This window comes from Miniopterus schreibersii (assembly GCF_964146895.1).
Source record: "Miniopterus schreibersii genome assembly, chromosome: 10".
NCBI classification, from domain to species: Eukaryota; Metazoa; Chordata; class Mammalia; order Chiroptera; family Miniopteridae; genus Miniopterus; species Miniopterus schreibersii.
The window spans coordinates 33,365,390-33,383,543 of NC_138110.1; the positions used below are offsets into that span (position 1 = coordinate 33,365,390).

The 18,154-nt window shown below is 38.0% G+C and overlaps 1 protein-coding gene across 1 annotated transcript in view; it reads right to left on the reverse strand.

The window, feature by feature from the left end:
* The window catches only part of DSG4 (desmoglein 4), a gene marked incomplete at both ends in the record, with an annotated part of 44,136 nt that extends 31,973 nt beyond the window's left edge, over positions 1-12,163 (reverse strand). The window contains 2 exons of the mRNA XM_081148500.1: positions 96-131; positions 12,116-12,163. Coding sequence (XP_081004626.1) covers positions 96-131; positions 12,116-12,163 — 84 coding nt within the window. The remainder of the gene's footprint in view (positions 1-95; positions 132-12,115) is intronic.
* Positions 12,164-18,154: the final 5,991 nt, after the last annotated feature.

The following is an 18,154-nucleotide window of genomic DNA, read 5'->3' on the forward strand; positions in this document are numbered from 1 at the left end:
TCAAATATTCTGATTTTTGATATATGATGCATTACAAAATTCAGTTTTTCTTTCAATTTTAAATTGAGAAAATAGTTTTTAAAATTATACATTACCTCAACAATAAATTCACTGTTTACTTCCAACACCACCTGTTATAGAAGGCACAACATTAGCACAAATTGGCATAATTTAAAGGAAGCAGTATCATAAAACTATTGACAACGTTCTCTGTTTAATTCATTTCTTAAATAGATGTATTGCTAATAATGTGGAATAAACATGGGTAATAAAAAGTTAATAATGCTGGCTTTTTGCCCTCAAAGTCTTTTGAACTTTTAAGAAAGACAAACATATAACTAAAGCAAGGAAAGTTAGGATATGTGCTTCAACAGAGGCATCCATGGGCTCAGTGGGAGGAAAAGCAGATGACTCAAGTTACCAAGTGAATTTCAGGAAGGCCTCAGAGGAGAGCAGGGATTTGAAAGGACTCTACAGGATGAAGCTATTTTGATAAGAGAGACTGATGGGGGAAAATTTTTCAGCCAGAGTAAAACATAAACACAGGTATAAGGGCACTAACTTTCAGGTGATGTTCCAGAAATGGTAAATAATATTAGTAGAAGGGTAGAGAAAATAGTGAGGAGACATGGGAGACAAGATTAGGAATGTCAGTTTGGAGGCAGGTCATAAAGTTCTTTATATACCAAACTAAGGAGTTGGGGCTTTATTGGATAAAATACTGGGAATGACAAAAATGTTTTTAAAACATGTCATTGATGTAAAGGGAAGATTACAAAAGATAAGAACTTGAAGTCAAGACACTTAAGAATTAGCAATTGCTTAGGTAAGACATAGACCATAGACATAGATGCTGACATGGCACTGGAAAGGAGAGAAAGGAGACATTTCCAAAAAACTGATAGGGCTGATAAATTGTGCAAGGGGAGGATGTTTCAGATGATTTTGGTGACTTAGGTTGGCTTTCTGGGACAATGGGGGTACTTTTAATAATTACAAAAAATTCAACAGGAGAGTATCACTGCAGGGAGATGATGACTGAAGCTTTTTACTTATTTTGAATGCACTTCTAAAATTTGGGTTAGACATAAAAGCTGAAAAAGTATAATTTATCTAAACTGGAGTGCTGTTTAAAGTTGCAAGGAAGTGAGGAGATTACATTAGAAAGTTTAAGATCAATGAAGTAGGCAGAGAACAGAATCTTATAGGAAATGTTTATATTTTTGTGCAGGGCACAGAAAGACGAAGTCTAAAAGCAGAGAATAGAGAGATCGAGGGACCAGGTGTGTGGGCACAGAGCCGATTCTGTCAACATGAAAATATTAAGAAGTGGCAGGGGTTGTGGTGGTTGTGATTGTGGTGGAGGGCTAATAAGGAAGCTGAGTTCAGAAAGAAGAGACTCTATAAGGAGAAGGAGTAGGCAGAAAAGAGGCCGAATGAGTGCCGTGCAGAGGTAAGAAGTTAGACAAAGCGGAGCTATTGAAAGGTTCATGCCTCATAGCAAGGTCAAGGAGATTGGGAACTGAGACTGTCTTGGGTTTTTAAGCAGGCAGTCATTGGGATTACACTTTTGAGTTAGGAGATAAAAGGCAAGTAAGAGGTACGATGCAATTTGAGTAGTTAATTAGATCAAGACATATTTTTTAGGTTAGGGAACCATGACCAAGTATACAGTCCACGGGGAGGGGAAAAGAGGTTTGTGGAGAAAGAATGGTAAATGGAGATGAGAGAAAGGGAGTGGCAGAGAAGGAGGCAGAAATCAAGGAGCTACAATTATAACTAAGAGAGACTAGGAATGGTGTTAATCAAAAGTGCAGAGAACAAACCTGATAATGAGGAAGAGAATTTCTTCCTCTGACAGAAGGCCGGAAGAATATTATGAGAGAGAAAACAATTTTGAGGTGTAAGAGTAGGAGAATTTTTAACATAGCTTTTTGGAGTTTGAGCGAGCAAGAATGGGGTTGTGTGTGGCTACAGGAAACTGTCATGAGAGAAGGTGACAGGAAACCAGTGAAATGCCACGAATCAGAGAGGGGACAGTAGGCCCACTTAGCATTCTTTTTTTCTTTTTTTTACTGAATTGCTCTATATTCTTTTATTTTAAAATTTATCTTTATTGTTGAAAGTATTACAGGTGTCCCATTTTTCCCCCCATTGACCCCCTCCACCTCACTCCCACCCCCTCCCCAGGCCTTCACCCCTTTATTGACCGTGTCCATGGGTTATGCATATATGCATATAACTTCTTTGGTTAATCTCTTCCCATCCTCCACCCCCCTACCCTCTTTCCTCTGAAATATGATCGTCTGTTGTCTGCTTCAATGTCTCTGGATCCATTCAGTTTGTCAGATTCTTTTGTTTATTAGCTTCTTCTTAAAGAAGACCCTTCAACATTTCATGTAGTATGGGTCTGGTGGTGATGAACTCCGTTAGCTTTTTCTTATCTGAGGAGTTCTTTATCTGATCTTCAGTTCTAAATGATAGCTTTGCTGGGTAGAGCAATCTTGGTTGTAGGTTCTTGCTTTTCATCACTTTGAATATTTCTTGCGACTCCTTCTGGGCCTGCAAAGTTTCTGTTGAGAAATCAGCTGACAGTTGTATGGGTGCTCCTTGTAGGTAATTAACTGCTTTCCCCTTGCTACTTTTAAGATTCTCTCATTGTCTTTAACCTCTGGCATTTTAATTATGATGTGTCTTGCTGTGGGCCTCTTTGAGTTCCTCTTGCTTGGCACTCTCTATGCTTCCTGGACTTGTAAGTCTATTTTTCTCCTCAGGGAAGGGAAGTTTTCTGTAATTATTTTTTCAAATAGGTTTTCAATTTCTTGCTATCTCTCTTCTCCTTCTGGCACCACAATAATATGAATGTTGGGCCTCTTGAAGTTGTCCCAGAGGCTCCTTATACTATCTTCATATTTCTGGATTCTTTTTTCTTTTTGCTCTTCTGGTTGGGTGTTGTTTGCTTCCTCATGTTCCAAATTGCTGATTTGATTCTCAGTGTCCTCTACTCTATGGTTGATTCCCTGTAAATTATTCTTCATTTCAGTTAGTGTAGCCTTCATTTCTGATTGGTACTTTATTATGTCATTGATGATCTCACTAGTTTTCTTAATAGTCTTACTAAGATCCTTGAGCATCCTTATAAATACTATTCTGAACTCTGTATCTGGTAGCTTGCTTGGATCTATTTCATTTAGTTCCTCTTGTAGAGAGTTCTTCTGTTCTTTCCTTTGTGACATGTTTCTTTGCCTCCACATTTTGGCTGCTTCCAGGTGTTTGTTTCTATGTATTAGGTAGAGCTGCTATGTCTCCTGGAATTGGTAGAGTGGCTTTGTGTAGTAGGTGTCCTGCAGGGTCCAGTGGCTCAGCCTCCCCAGTCACCTGAGCTGGGCCTTCTAGGTGCAAACCTGTGTGGGCTGTGTGCACTGTCCTGTTGTAGTTGAGCCTTGGTTGCTGTTGGCATCACTGGGAGGAATTGACTCCCAGGTCAATCAGCTGTGAAGACCAGCTGCAACTACAGCCAGAGTTGCTGTGCTGGAGACACCCCGATGAAGCAGGATTTACTTCAGTGGAGCTTTGGTGTTCACCAAGTGCGCCCCTTGAGTGTGTCACTCGTGGATGTGGTAGGGTTGTAATACAGCGTGGTCAAGTCTGACCACCAGATGCACTGTCTCTGGGGCCTCCCGGGAGGTGCAAAGTCAGCCTCTGCGTGTGTCTTTCCCAGGGCCACCCAGCATGAGCTACACAGCAAACCGTAGTTGGCTGCTACTTGTGCTGGGCTTGGAGGTGCCCAGGAGAGGCCAAGGTATGAGCCAATGCAGCTGCCGCTAGTGCCAGGCCTGGGGCCACTTATCAAGATGTATGGGGCCTGCTGCAGCTTGTTTGAGAGATTTTAGGAAAGTTCTAAGCATGAGGCTCAAGAGGCCACTTGCACAGAAGCCCCTGGAAATGGCCTGGATGAGCCTGCAGGTGGGGAGGGGCGGGGCCTCCGGGAATCACGGGGCGGGGCCAAAGGTGCGGGTCAGGTGCTGGCGATTCAAATATGGCGCCTGCCTGCCGGCTGTGCGGGGAGGACTCACCAAAGGAGCCATGGCCTCCGCCAGCTCTCCTGCCTGGGAGGAAGCCGCCCTCCACCTCTCGCCCTGACTTCAGGCAGGTTAGTCCCCCCCAAAGTGTCCTGGGTTCCTTTCAAGCTGCTGCCCGGCGCTGGGCTCAGAGGGAGCGTCCGAGTGAGTCCGTGCGCGGGCCCTTTGAGAGGAGCTGCTGGGGCTCCCGCACCCTCCGAGACCCTCAGAGACAGTCCCCTGGTTTCACAGCCCGGAGTTGTGGGGACGTCTCTTCCCAGCCCTAGAGCCCTGGGCTGGGGGCCTGCTTGGAGGTGGGACCCTCACTCCTCCGGGAAACCACCCGAGATGTGCCCCCGGGTTTACCTGCGGCACCGGGTGTGGGCCCGCGGCCGCGTCTGCAGGATTCAGCCCCGATCCGCCCGCGTCTCCGCCCCTCCTACCGGTCTCGGTGCTTCTTCAGGTCCCTGGTTGTGGGGCTTCTGTTCAGCCAGATTTCAGGAGGCTCTGAGTGATGGTGGTTCTGTATTTTAGTTGTAATTTTGATGTGGTTGCGGGAGGCGGCGGGTTCGCGGTTATCTCCGCCGCCATCTTGTTCAGTCTCAGCTTGATAGACCTCTACCCACTTAGCATTCTTGAGTTAGGGAATGTATGAGCACAGAAAATTAGAAATAAAGAAAATAAACTATTATTCCATAGCAGATGACGAGTTTGAGGACCGGTTGACATTAGGAAGAACGTATGATGCACAGCCCATCTGTTTCGTGCCTTGTCTAGTAGAACTTGGCAACCTGACAGTTGGAAGAGAAGGAATGTGAGGGCTGTCCCAGAGCTGGAGGTTGTTATCAAGGCAGAGTGGGGACTGAGGGCGTGATGAGATACTGCTATGAACGCCGGAGAGTTAGAGAGTGGAGTAAAACCAGGGAGCTCCACTGGACTGAGATGAGAGAGACACTGGACCAGGAGGAGTGGATGCAAAGCAGATTTTACAGATGTGCAGGGGTTTTATAAGAGGGTGACCGCTGAGTCCGAAGGGGAAGAACCAGAGGTGAGAAATGTGGCAATAGGGCATGTATTTCCTCTTAACTCACTTTCTCCTTCATGTGTAATTTTATTAGGCATTAGTAAAATATCTACACCTGGAAAAGAAATTCAGTATTTAATAGGAGATGACCTTATTTGGTGGCATAGGATGTTTTATTTCATAATAAATATTGCCTTTGGGGGGTTAGCTATTCTTTTCGTTAGAAGAGTAGATGAGTCTCTCTTCTCTCCTTCTCCCCCACTTCTGGAAAGTATAAGGAAACGTAAAAAACATCACATAGAATCTGACTGTTTGGAGATCATCATTGGTAATATTTGGAGAAATTCAGACTTTTTTTTTCCCCCCAAAACACTGACTTGGGCAAATTATAATTTTTTTAACCCAAAAAACTTATATTATACATGCAATTTAGTAATTTTTTCCACTCAGTTATTATCATGGTCATGTTTCATGTCAATGAATACCTGCAGACATCACACATTTTGATGGTTGCCTTAGTGTATCGCTTATGTTCAGGTGATTGGGACACTAGGATAACAGAGAAACAATAGATTCTGCAGTTTAGTGCTGCAGACTAAACTCTGCCATGATCCTCAGGCACTGTGCTCCATCAGGAGGTTAACTGGAAGGCTGCCTTGATAGATGCTGAAAGGTTGGCGAGCTGAGCACGTTAACCCACGGTTAACAAGAAGCCCTCTCTCCTTGTCTTCAGATTCCTAGTAGTCTCTCTTTTCTCCATCTCCTCCACTTCTCCTTTTCTCTCTGTCTCCTCTTCGATATTCTCTTCCATCTGTTCCTCTTGCCCTTCCTGACCATGTCTTAGGCCTGACATAGAATCACAGTAGCCTCATTATGCTGCTTACTCTCAGAGCTTTAATAAACCCACAACCCAATTTCAACTGGAAGTAGTGCAGGTGAGTCCTAGCTGGGGTTCTGCTCATAATGCAATCAGAGATGTGGTAGGTAATTTTCATTCTTTCCTCACCCTGGTTTCTGCCAAGCTTTCGAGGTTAGTGTTGCATCTACACAGCGTTAAAACACCAGCTTGAAAATGGACCCAAATCATTATTCTACTGACTTTTTTGTTACTAAATTAATTAAACTCTGATGCATTGTTGCCTAGGTAAGTAAACCAAAACCTAAGCCTATAAATGGCTCAAGAGTAAAAAATTGAAACCTAAGGACAGCCAATCACAAACAGTCAACTAGGCTTCAAGCTGTCACCGATCAATACTGTTCTTACTTTGCTTCTGCCTTTTCTATATGAAGTACTTTCCCAGCTTCCGTTGGTGGAGTGTTTCTAGCCACTTCTGGTTTGGTGATGCCTGCTTCTAATCGATTTTTGCTCAAATTCTTTAAAATGTAATATGTCTCAGTTTATCTTTTAACAATTCATTTACTCAACACCTAGAGCTTCTCTTAAATAACCTGATATTATTTACCACATTGCTTTGGTTTTGCTTAAACTTTGCTGTCATATAATTGTAGGCCCCAGCTCTGGGAAAACATTAATGTTTGTGTTACTAGTACTAATACTGTCTTGTAGAGGTCTTCAAAAGATTTTGCTTATGTAGCCTTTTTTTATTTTTTTAAATGATGTGCTTCTTCAAAATTTTCTATAATGACATCGAAAAAATTTCATAAGTTTAAATAGCTGCGAAGAATGGAATTTAAGAATATTGTAAATATTGATACTTTAAATAAAGCTGTTACATTACTTTTTACATGTAGCTGATAGAATGTAAATATTATAGTCATTTGATGCCCTATTCCATCCATTAAAAAATAGGTTGTTTTTAATAGTTGAAAGTTTTATTTCATTTCTGCTGATTCTTGAAATTTTATATTCTATTTCCATTTAGTGAACCGTATCCTTCATAGATTCATCTTACTTGAATATATTTTTAAGCTTTAAATGTAATTTAAATATATTATAAATATCTATCATACTTTGTAACAAAAATATGTATACAAGTATAAATTTTATTTTATTATTATTTCTATAATTGTAAGGCTATAATATTAAAAATCAATTTCTCCTAGATTGAATTAGCTTTATAATTGTTATAAGCAGCACAATTGATTAAACAATGGGCAAATATAGACATTTTGATGCAATATCATTAAATATAGAAAGTAAAATTTTATCAGAAGTTTATTGCAAAAAGATGGATAAAACTTTTAAAAATATAGCTCATGAACAAATATTACTGGTAGAATTAAACAAATTTTAGTATCAATTCTATTTTGCTTGGTTTTGTTTTTTATTTGTAACTACTGGGAAAACACTTGTTCACATAAATAGGCAGATAATATTGGATATTTTTTTAAGTAGCAGAGTCATTGATTCTTTAAGCTTATTTTGAATTTATCACTTAAATCTACAGAGTAATCTAGCATTAAAAATGCCGATCAATGATTCATCATTGATGTTTCTATCTCTCTCTCCCTTTCCCGTCCTCTCTCTGAAATCAATAAAGACACACATATATATAAATAAAATAAAATAATAAAATAACAGCTGCTGAACAAGCCTATTTTTCATCTCTATGACACCTTTTTGAAGTTAGTTTTCACAGTCATTTGCACACCTAATACCTTATTAATAAGCAGTTCTCTCCTGAATAATACTTATAAAAATAATTGAGTAAAGCAATTGCCATCCTCATAGGGCTATGTATGGTAGAGATGCCAAGTTCAAGCCTAATTATACTACTTTTGTTTATAATTGATGGTATATCAAGTAGTGGCATTTTAGTTTGTAAGCTGTGTAATTTTCTGTGTAGAAAGGGCAGACATTTCTCATGCAGCTAATATCTGAAAGTTTCACCACTCACTCCTTTCACACACCCTGTCATCAGAGCTGCTCTCGAGAGTGAGGAATTCCAACTGCGATCCGCTTGGGGAAGAGAAGGAAACATAGCTGCAACTCAAATAGCAGACTCATTGCTTTATAAGGAACTCCTTCTTGGAGACTTAATGACTAGAAAGGAATCATAAGACTATCTAATAATCAAGAAGTTCTCTCAGGAAACAATCCCATAAAAAGAGGAAAGGAAAGCATCTAGAGTTTCAAGAGCCATGAAATAGTTTTAAAGCAAGATTTTTATCCTACAATTCTATATACAAATGTTATTGGCATGACTATATTAAAGTTATAGGTCATGTGTGATAATAATACTGAAAAACTCTTGGCATATAAAACTTCTGTTAGTCCATCATAAACTCCGTAGACATTTGAAGGCCACACTAGAAATTTATCCACTTGGTTTAAAATATATATTGTAATTCCTGAGTCATACCAACAAAGAACTAACAGGTGAGATTTGCTTCTGTATAACCTTTGGTGTGATGAGAACATCAATAATTTCTGTAACAAGCAGTCTTAGAACCAATGATTTAATGCTAGCTAAGGTATTCTGTTTAGTACAAATAAAAAAATCAAATCAGATAAGATTGTTTTTCATCAACTTCCACTTCTAGAAACTTTCCTGAAAGTAAAATAAATACAGATTTTTGTTTCACGTATCAGAACCACATTGTTTCTGTGAGAACTAAACTGATAAGTGGCTAGGTTAGTTGTAAATAGGTTGATTAATTTTGATGCCTGTTTTCCACTTAGTGTGAGATAACATCTATATGTTTAGCCACCTACCTTCTTTACTTTCCAAGAATCAGAATATTTAATTGAAAGATTAAAATTTTATATGTAGCATGAATGATCACCATATGTGTACAAAAAATCTTACTTATCTGATAAAAGCTACGTGGCTGTTTTTTATGATCTTATCAACTCAATAAAATATAAGCTTCTCACAGCTAATAACTGTTCTGCCTTAAGTAATTCCTTCCAAGTAGAACTTATACACTCCATAGCATTACCTAAATCTTTAGATTTCTCTGACTAAAATTATGAAAATAATATTTGGGAGTCAGACATGAACTTCTATGCTACATAATTATTCAATGGAGACAATTCTAGAATTTCAGAATTTCTGCATTGGTAGAAACTTAGTGACATCATGTCTGACCACACATTCTTCCATGGGGCACAGTGAGGCCCTGAGGAGTAGGGTGCCTTAGCCAAAGTTATGCAACCCCTTGAGGAGAACCTGTGACTTAAATCGGAAGTTCTAAAGTTTTGGCTCAGTATTGACTGTCCCTCACCACCCCAATGTGTTTTACAGCAGGGGAACATAAAGAATATCATTAGGAAGAAGATGCTGAAGGACTCACATGGTAAAATGAAATGCCTATTGTAGCTTAGAGTTTGGGTAGCTTTTATAGGCTAAGTCAGTCAAAACCTTGTTTAAAGTACTCTTTGTGGTTAAGATATAGATGACACAGAGCACCCGTAAGTCTCTGAGAGGCTGCCACACCCTCACTGGTGTAAGCTGCAATAATGCCCCAGACAGCCTTTGATTTAGTTAATGAAAAAGGGGCAGAGTTGAAGTTCGGGAAATGAAAGACAAGCAGGAATGCTTATTTTCTACAACATCCATGATAGTATATTGATTCCCCTTAAACATTCTTGCATTTGTCCAGTTCTTGACACATGCTAGAAATCTCTACTTCCTGATTGCAAAAATTATTACTTGATATCTTCAGAGATATATTAGAAATTCAAAAAGAGCTTAAGTCTGCCACAATTACCATGAGAGGTAAAACACAAACACTTTCCTATCTGTGGGGAGAAATGATCAAAACACTAAAATTATGAAGGATAATAAATCCATACTACCAAAAAGAGATTCTAAGAATCTGATCTATAATACTCCTTCAAGATCAAACAGAAGAAAATTCACTCTTCAATTCAATAACATTGTCATAAAATGTACCTGTGCAAAGAGGAATAGGAGGTGAAATTTAGTGCCCAGAAGATACCTCAAAAATCTTGATGCATACAATCAGTTTTCCTTACAGAGAACACAAGGTTTATCTGAGTCAAAACATGGAGATACCCCACAGGAGGTTAGTGAAAGGAGAGTAGTAGAAGGTCTTTCATTTCTATGAAAAGCTGAATGGAATTCGTCCCTCTTTCTTTAGTAATGCAAGTAAATGATGATCCTTCTAAGAAGGCATTGTCCTTCTATTTGGACTGTTTTGGTTTCCAAATATTTCTCAGTAATGGTCTGGTTTAATAATCTGTCTCCCCAGCTCAGAGAATGGAATGTTCTATCACTGTTCCTTCCAAGCATGGGCTGTGTGCCCTTTGGCAGGTTAGGCTCCTGTACTGCTTCTGCAGTCCATTGATGTGTACCCTAGAAGAAGGGTATCTGCTGGACTGATTGGACACCATGTATTCCCATATCTGTCCAGCTTCAGCTGTCCTCTGCCTTTTAGAATTGATAATCAGCTCCCTCCTGTATAATGCCACCCTGATAATAGGGGGAAAATCATTTTCCAAATTTTTGTTGTAGCACCACTGCGGACATGGCTGGGAGACTGAGGTGCAGCCACCAAGAGGTTATTTGCCTTTATTTGCTTTGAAAAAAATATGTACGATTTTCTAACCATTTACTCATCTTTCCTCTTATTTTTTCTTAACTGTTTTTTTTGTTGTTATTGTTAATCCTCACTAGAGGATGTTTTTTTCATTGGTTTTCGGAGAGAGTAAAGGGAGAGAGGGAGAAGAAGAGACAGAGAGAAAAAGAGAGAGAGAGAAAGAGAAACATTGATGTGAGAGAGACACATCGATTGGTTGCCTCCCACATGCACTCTGACCGGCTGGGTATTGAACCTGCAACCCAGGTGTGTGCCCTTTATCGGGAATTGAACACATGGGCCAGGGCCCTGTTTTCATTAAAATAAGGAATATATTTTATTCACCTTTTCGTCTCCAGTATCTAGCGCGGTAACCAACACAAAATGAATGGTTACTAAACAGCTGTTTATTAAGTTATAGAAAAGAGATAAATACTTGGTTTACTTTAAAAATGCAAAGAAGTTAAAGGAAACACCTTTCTAGTATTAACTTGTACCAAAAATTGGTAAATAGATTTATGAATTAGGGTGAAAACATAGATATTTCTACCTTGGGATATACAAGAAGTGGACTTGGAGATGGATAAGTCAGATTGAATTGTTCTGTCATTTGATCATCGATAGACTTTAATCTAATCTAGTCTAACCCAGTTTTATTGATCCTTTCATTAGAATTTCCTAATCAATTTTGCCAATAGTTTGGTGAATTGACCAACCTTATTTTTGTTTCTCTAAGGCCTGGCATTAGGAGCGGACTTACCTCTTCTCAGGGTAGGACACCAGTGTGCATGATGCCTAACTAGAAACACGTCATGCCTTGGGCACCGGGAGGTTGGAGGAAAAGAGTATAATATGCAAAATGTCACATTGACTTAAAAAAAATAGATTATCTAAATGTTTCCTTCCTGAACTATAGAAATGCTTTAATAATTTCAGGAGGAGTTTCTTGATGGCTTGGTTTTCTTCTTTTTCTTTTGCCGTTTCTGACTGGAAAAAATGTTCATGTGACTTAAATATTCCATAATTAGTTGCGATGCAACTTTGACCCAGCTACCAGGCCTCTACCTTGAAAGAAAGCCACAGGGGAATTACTATTTAAAAGAGAAGGGCTTGATCCACTTTGCTTCCCTACAAATTTGGAACCCAATGGGAATTCTGACAGCTAGCTACCTGTCTGACTTAGGTATAAGAAATATACTTAATAAAATATACTTAATAAAATAGATAAATTACTTTTTTTTCTGATTATACACTTTAGAATTGTTCTAGCATTTAATCTTAATTAGATTATGTTTCTTCTGATGCTAGTTAAGTCTAACAAAGCCAGATTCTTTTCCTGCTACTCTCTAGCATTTAGTCCCTCAGGCGTGGAGAGTCCTTTGAAATCACCAGAGGCTGAACTCAGAAAATTGTTTTTGCAGGAAGGGATTACAGATGGATTAAATCCCATGTAGAAAGTCCAACTGACAGAGGAGACAAGGCTTCAAGGCTGCATTTCCCTCCCAGGCCTTTAAGTTTTACTCACCATTACAATGATCAAAAGGCAAATGTTCCTGAAAAGGAGCCAATCCATTCTTCGGGTTTCTCTTGCACGCAAACCCCAGTGAGATATGATTTTAGTCCTAGTCCTCGGGTTCCTGAGTTCAGCTCTGCAGCAAGATGTGCCTGGAGATGGTCTTTTAGAAAGGCATGGGTGCTCACTCTGGTTCTCTCTGGGCAGAGGAATGAAGATGTTCTATAATGACTCTGTTTCTCCACCCCAAACTGGTCTGGAAGGCTGGCATTGTTTGGGCTCTGGGTAAGAACATGGACACACCTTGATTCTTATTGCAGTGAAACCCTTTGTTGGACACCAAAGAAAAATCTTACAGTGTGAAGACAAGATTTACAGGGAAGATACCCAATGAATAATAAATTACTCACAACATGAAAAATAATTAAAATGCTAGGGCCTATCATCATGCTGAATAAAATTAGTAGGCTGCTTCTTACTGCCAACATTGTAAAAGTAAAATTACATATACTGCCAACACACACACACATGTCCACTACCAAACCAACTTCAAGGAATGACTCTTTGAGCAGAGGGCATTGTGGAAAGGCACCAGGCCTGAAGTATGGTGTAGGGAGGAAGACAGGAAAATGAAACTCTCATCTCTTAATTCGGATGATTCCCGCTTCCCTCCTCAAGACGTCTTTCAGTTGCGCTGCATTCTTTAATTTTAAAGATGTTCTGAAAAAAATAAGGTTAAGACAAAGAAACTCTGATGTCACTAGTATGTTTGTTTAGCATCTTTTTTCCTGAATATACAGTGGAACCCATGTGATATAACATTAACTAAATTGTTTTAAGGTAACCACAATACAGTTTTCTCACTCCGTGTGCCATTTCCACTGATAAAAAAGTACATGCCCTGGGAAGACTTTTTAAACTTAATGTTATTCATGTTTAAATAAACATGAATACTTATTAAGAAGAAACTGAAATTAGACACCCAAGAATTTAAGGGAAAGAGACCAGAGCAGCATCTGGAGATTTCTGAAAATCACTTCCCTTTTTCATTTCTCACTTCCCTTTTGTTTGTGTGGGTTGAGAACAGGGTATACTTTCCTCATGAAAAAAAATTACAGGCTGGCAGCAACCTCAACAAACATACAAAGAAAATGTAATTAAATGTTCTCCAATCATTAATATGAGTTGGTTGGGGAATTTTAAAGGGATAATGTATCCTGTCTTCACTACCCCATCACTGCAATTCGGAAACAAGGAGGCTCTATTCTAGTAATGGAATGTCTTCCAAATAGCACTTAGTGTCCTGAGAACTTTAGTTTAGCATTTTTGGGGAGAATAAGAGAGTCAAGACAATTAGAAGGCTGGCATAGTATCTTAATATAAAGAGAAATGAATTATATGTTGAGATATTTATGAGAGAGCAGGAAATTATATATAAGCAATGGGAAACAATGAATTATTACAAAAAGATAGTATTTGGCTAGGTCTGCCTAAGCCAAATCTTACATATTTGAGAATATCGACCTAATTAAAAAATATCTAAACTGACCAGACAAAACATATGTATGGTATCATGTTTTAAAATATATTTGTATGTGGTTCTCTAGATTGTCTAGAATGCTAACAGACATACATTCACTGGGTCGTTTATTAACCCACTATTTCATTATATGCTAGACAGGTCTTTAAACCAAGAGTTATGGATGCTATGTGTGAGTAAATAAACATTAAAAATCTTTTGTAACTGTTTTATATCAGTTACAACTGAGCTTTCATCGTTTTTTATTTTCATGAATTTTTGCCCAGAGGTTTGAAATGTGACAATTGTCTCTGCCATAGAAAATTTTTCTTTTATAGCTAGGTCAGAACAGCATGAAATTATTTTTACTCTTGAGATATAACCTCTATTAATAGTGCCAGTGAGCTTTGGGCTCTTGGGGTGCAGCAGCATTTTCCAGTTGGTCCTGCGGTGTGAAGTGATTCTCTCCTGTCCAGCCCACCAAAGGCCTTCTTATTGGCTATAACTGCATTGTGGCCTTTGTTTTTATTTTTCTACAAAGCCTTTGACTTATTTTGGAATAAAGAAGGACTATAAGAATTTCCACTGGATCAGTGAGTGGGGATATTCCTTGGCTAACTGTGTATTATTCTATTTCTAGAAATATATCACAAACAGCTATGGAGATGGTTTTTGCATGTGGAAATTTAATGTGCAATACTGTTTAAGATTTGAATTATAGAAACACAGGAGGAGAATACAAAGTGTCTCAAATAAAAGGTTTGAAAGATATGTGGCTGATACTGTCTTTCTGTGTGTCACCCAGTTTATCATGGCCCATGTACATAAAATTCTTTTTGGTGTCTGCATCTAAAAGGGAATATGAGAAGATGGTAGAGAATATAGAGAAGCTTCAGTGCTTCTAGTACTATGTTCTGGGCCATCAAACAGAAATAAATGTGGGAGACCTTTAATTGCAATGAGAGTCACCACAGGACAGTAGAGAAAGAATTCAACAGGGATTCTTTAGTTGATTTGTGGCTATTAACAATGGGTCATTCAGAGCTTAAGAAGGAAGTAAGGGATCTGGCAGAAGTCAGTGGCTCTAATGATGGTTGTATTTCCATAACTACTTCCAAGCAGGCTCTGAAGCAACCTATAATAGTGTATTATACTAAGAGTCATTGTATAAAAAGTTGACCATTGTTTAGCCAGCTAAAGAAAAAATTATTTTTGTTTTATTTCAGTTAATGTTGAATTAGAATAATTTAACTTGCCTAAGAGAATTAATGAAACAGGTCTAAATCCCTGTGTGTTATTGTTTTTCACAAGGGGAGAATTATATTCTTCATTTGCTGCATCTTTTTACAAGGGTTTCCATCCTTTGTGTTTATACTAGGATTTGTTGATTTCTTCTGAAATATAAAGTTTTTAATCTACCTGAGTTGTTATTCATAGGATGAGTTTCAAAGAAAAGAAACAACATGCAACAGAAATAGGTACTAGATCATTTAGGTGATTCCTCCAGATTTTCCCATTTGTAACTCCTGATTTCAGTGGTCCCTCGCATTTGAATCTGGAGATTACCATCATCTAGATGTAAGGAGTCTGAAATAACTGAGAAGTAGCACTTGATGTTCTGGAACCTCATTTGTACCTACTCTTTGAGATAGTTGGGGGATGATCTCAAAAATAAAATCCCCAAAGGATTTTAATTTAAACTTTCTTCAAGGTAAAGTTTGATCATGGTTCTGAGCTCAGATAGATAAATAGCAGCTACTTCCATTTCTCTTGTGGGGTACCAGCCATCATAGAAACCGAGCATGAAATATTAATGTTTAAAGATACCCTAGAGATGATCCAACCCAACCTCTCCTCTCTAACTTCTCTCCTATGCATTTTATAGATATAGGTACAATTTATTAGTGCTGAAGATAGGGAAATAATTCTACCTCCTGATTTATAGTCAATTTATATAAATACCAAACCACTTCCTGGTATTGGCTAGATATATGAAGGCAAAATAGAAAAGAGTTTATGGTTGACTGCTATCTTTTTTTATATAAAAGAAAACCTTTACCTATTTTATAGTTTACCAAATTATTGAGCTTAATAGCTGGCTCTACAAGCAGGATTTTGTCCTGTTATTTATGTTTTTCCTATTTATGTTCGATATCAAGCCAGTAGCATTTCATTGGCTCATGTGGAAGTGTACATTGAATTTCAGGCATGCTCTTGATATTTAATTATTGTTCTTGTGCTTCTGTAATATTGTCTCATCCCACCTCCAAAGTAGTGAGACATTTTCATTCTCTATATTGTATCCATCTAAAACAGAGTAAGTGCCCTAACACTAATATTTTATAGGGATGCCATAGGACACAGCTAATTCAACATGTTGAATTACAAATTCTTTTTAAAAAATGGAAATATAATCTCTACAGGCCAAATAGTATGAAAATGATGTTAGAGCAAACTTTTCCATAAAGTTATGATGGTTTAAGGCTAATGATGATATTTACTGAAGTACCCAAGGCTGTATTAGAGGGAAGGAAATTTTTAAAATATTTATGGACCGAAACTATGTTTGTCCAATGCAGTAGGCAAGTAGGCTCTGGAGTTGACTTAAGCAGAAGAATTTTCATTGGCATGGGCCTCAGGAAATGGACAAAAGATAAACAAAGCTTGTCTTGGTTTTGACCTAGGGCAGTTGCTGTGAATACGTGCCTGACTGTTCACCGTAAGATAATGGCACTGAAGGTAAACAACCTGTCTCCTCATTAAAGCCAATTTGTGTATAGAGATAAGGGTGCCAGCAAACCAGGTTATTTAGTGGGTGTTAGAAATCATGGAGGTTAAATGTCAGTTTCCTACAGAGTTCTGTTAATACCACAAGGATGATGTTAATTTACACCCTAAAATAATAGACCCTGTCAGAGGTGTCTTGCTGATTCTCTCTGTGACTTCATGTCCTCAGTGTGGGATGTCATTCAAATAAGGTGCAGAAAGCATCACATGGCTTCTAGCTTTGTTTTAATTAAAGTGTATTACTTACAGACTTATTATGTACTTGGTGCTTACTTATCCCCCAAAATGTCACCTTAGTGTGCCTCTTGACTCCTGGTGGTGACCTCAGTGGCAACAGTTCCTCAGTGTGATAATTACTTAGCTGTCACTCTGGCTGCTTGGATGGCAGTGGCAGTGCACCTCTTTGGCAAAGTTGTAATGTGTATATAGTGTACCTTTGACGCTGTTAGTTGTGCATCTAGCAGGATCTGAATGGGCTAGGCTGAAGTCATTTGGAACAAAATTCAGAAATAAAAAATTCAAAAGCTAGACAGTGCTTTTTGAAATATATTTCTTGGATCACTTGCACAAAAAAGTATATGGCCCAGTATGCAGAAAAGGCAGATTCTTGACCCCAGATTTGCAGGATCAGAATCTCTGGGGATGAGCCCTAGAATGCATTCATTTTTAATATGCTTTCCAGGTAATTCTGAGATCACAGGCTGAATTTTAAGTACTACTAAGCCAGGGAAATTAACCTGGGCCTAAGGGGTAGCTTAGGGAGAAATGTCAACAGGTAAACGTGAACTTTTAAAAAAATATGATAAAATTAGCATCTCTTCATGGAGTAGGGAATTTAGCCATTTCTGCTTTTTTTTTTTTTGTGAACACTTACTTCCTTATCTTTACTGTGTCACTGATTTTATTATTGATTTATAAACACTGTTCATATGTAAGAGAAATTAACCTCTGTCATATGTGTGGCAACTGTTTTTTACTTAAAAATTTTTTTTTTGCAATTGAGAATGATTATATTTTTACATAGAAAGGCTATTATAAACAATCCTGCTATCAGTTCCTTATTGCTTTGCTAGCAAATTATTGTAAACTTAGTGCCTAAAAACAACACAAACTCATTATCTTACAGCTCTGAGCGTCCAAAGTCCAAAATGAGGTAAGCCTGTGTTCCTGCTCACCAACACTGACCCCAAAAGTAATGGCAGACTTTAAACTTTAGCCAATTTGTAGGATAGATACTTGTATCTCATATTCCTTTTCCTGATTATTTTAGGTTGAATATCTTTACATATATTTATTAACCATTTGGAAATTTTCTCTCTTTTTCCTTTTGTCTATTTGTCTGTCCTTATGTTAGTCCTAACCTGTCTTAATTGCATAGCTTTATAGCAAGTCTTGATATCTGATAGAGCAAGTTCTCCCACCTTGTTCAGTTCTAGAGTGTTTTGGCTGTTCTCGGCCAATAGCATTTCCTGTACATTTTAGAATCGCCCCTTTCACAAGCAAACTAGGAAGTTGATTAAGATTGCACAATACTTTTAAATAAACTAGGAAGAATTGTTGAAATTTCAATTTTGAGTCATGTATTGAAACATACAAACAAGGAACATTCTTTTATATTTTAGGTCTTATTTAATAAAGTTTTATTATTTTTTCACTATTAAGGTCTTACAGAAACCCTTTTAAGGCTTATTCTTTAATACTATTATAAATTATACATGTTCTTTAATTATAGCTTCTAACATTTA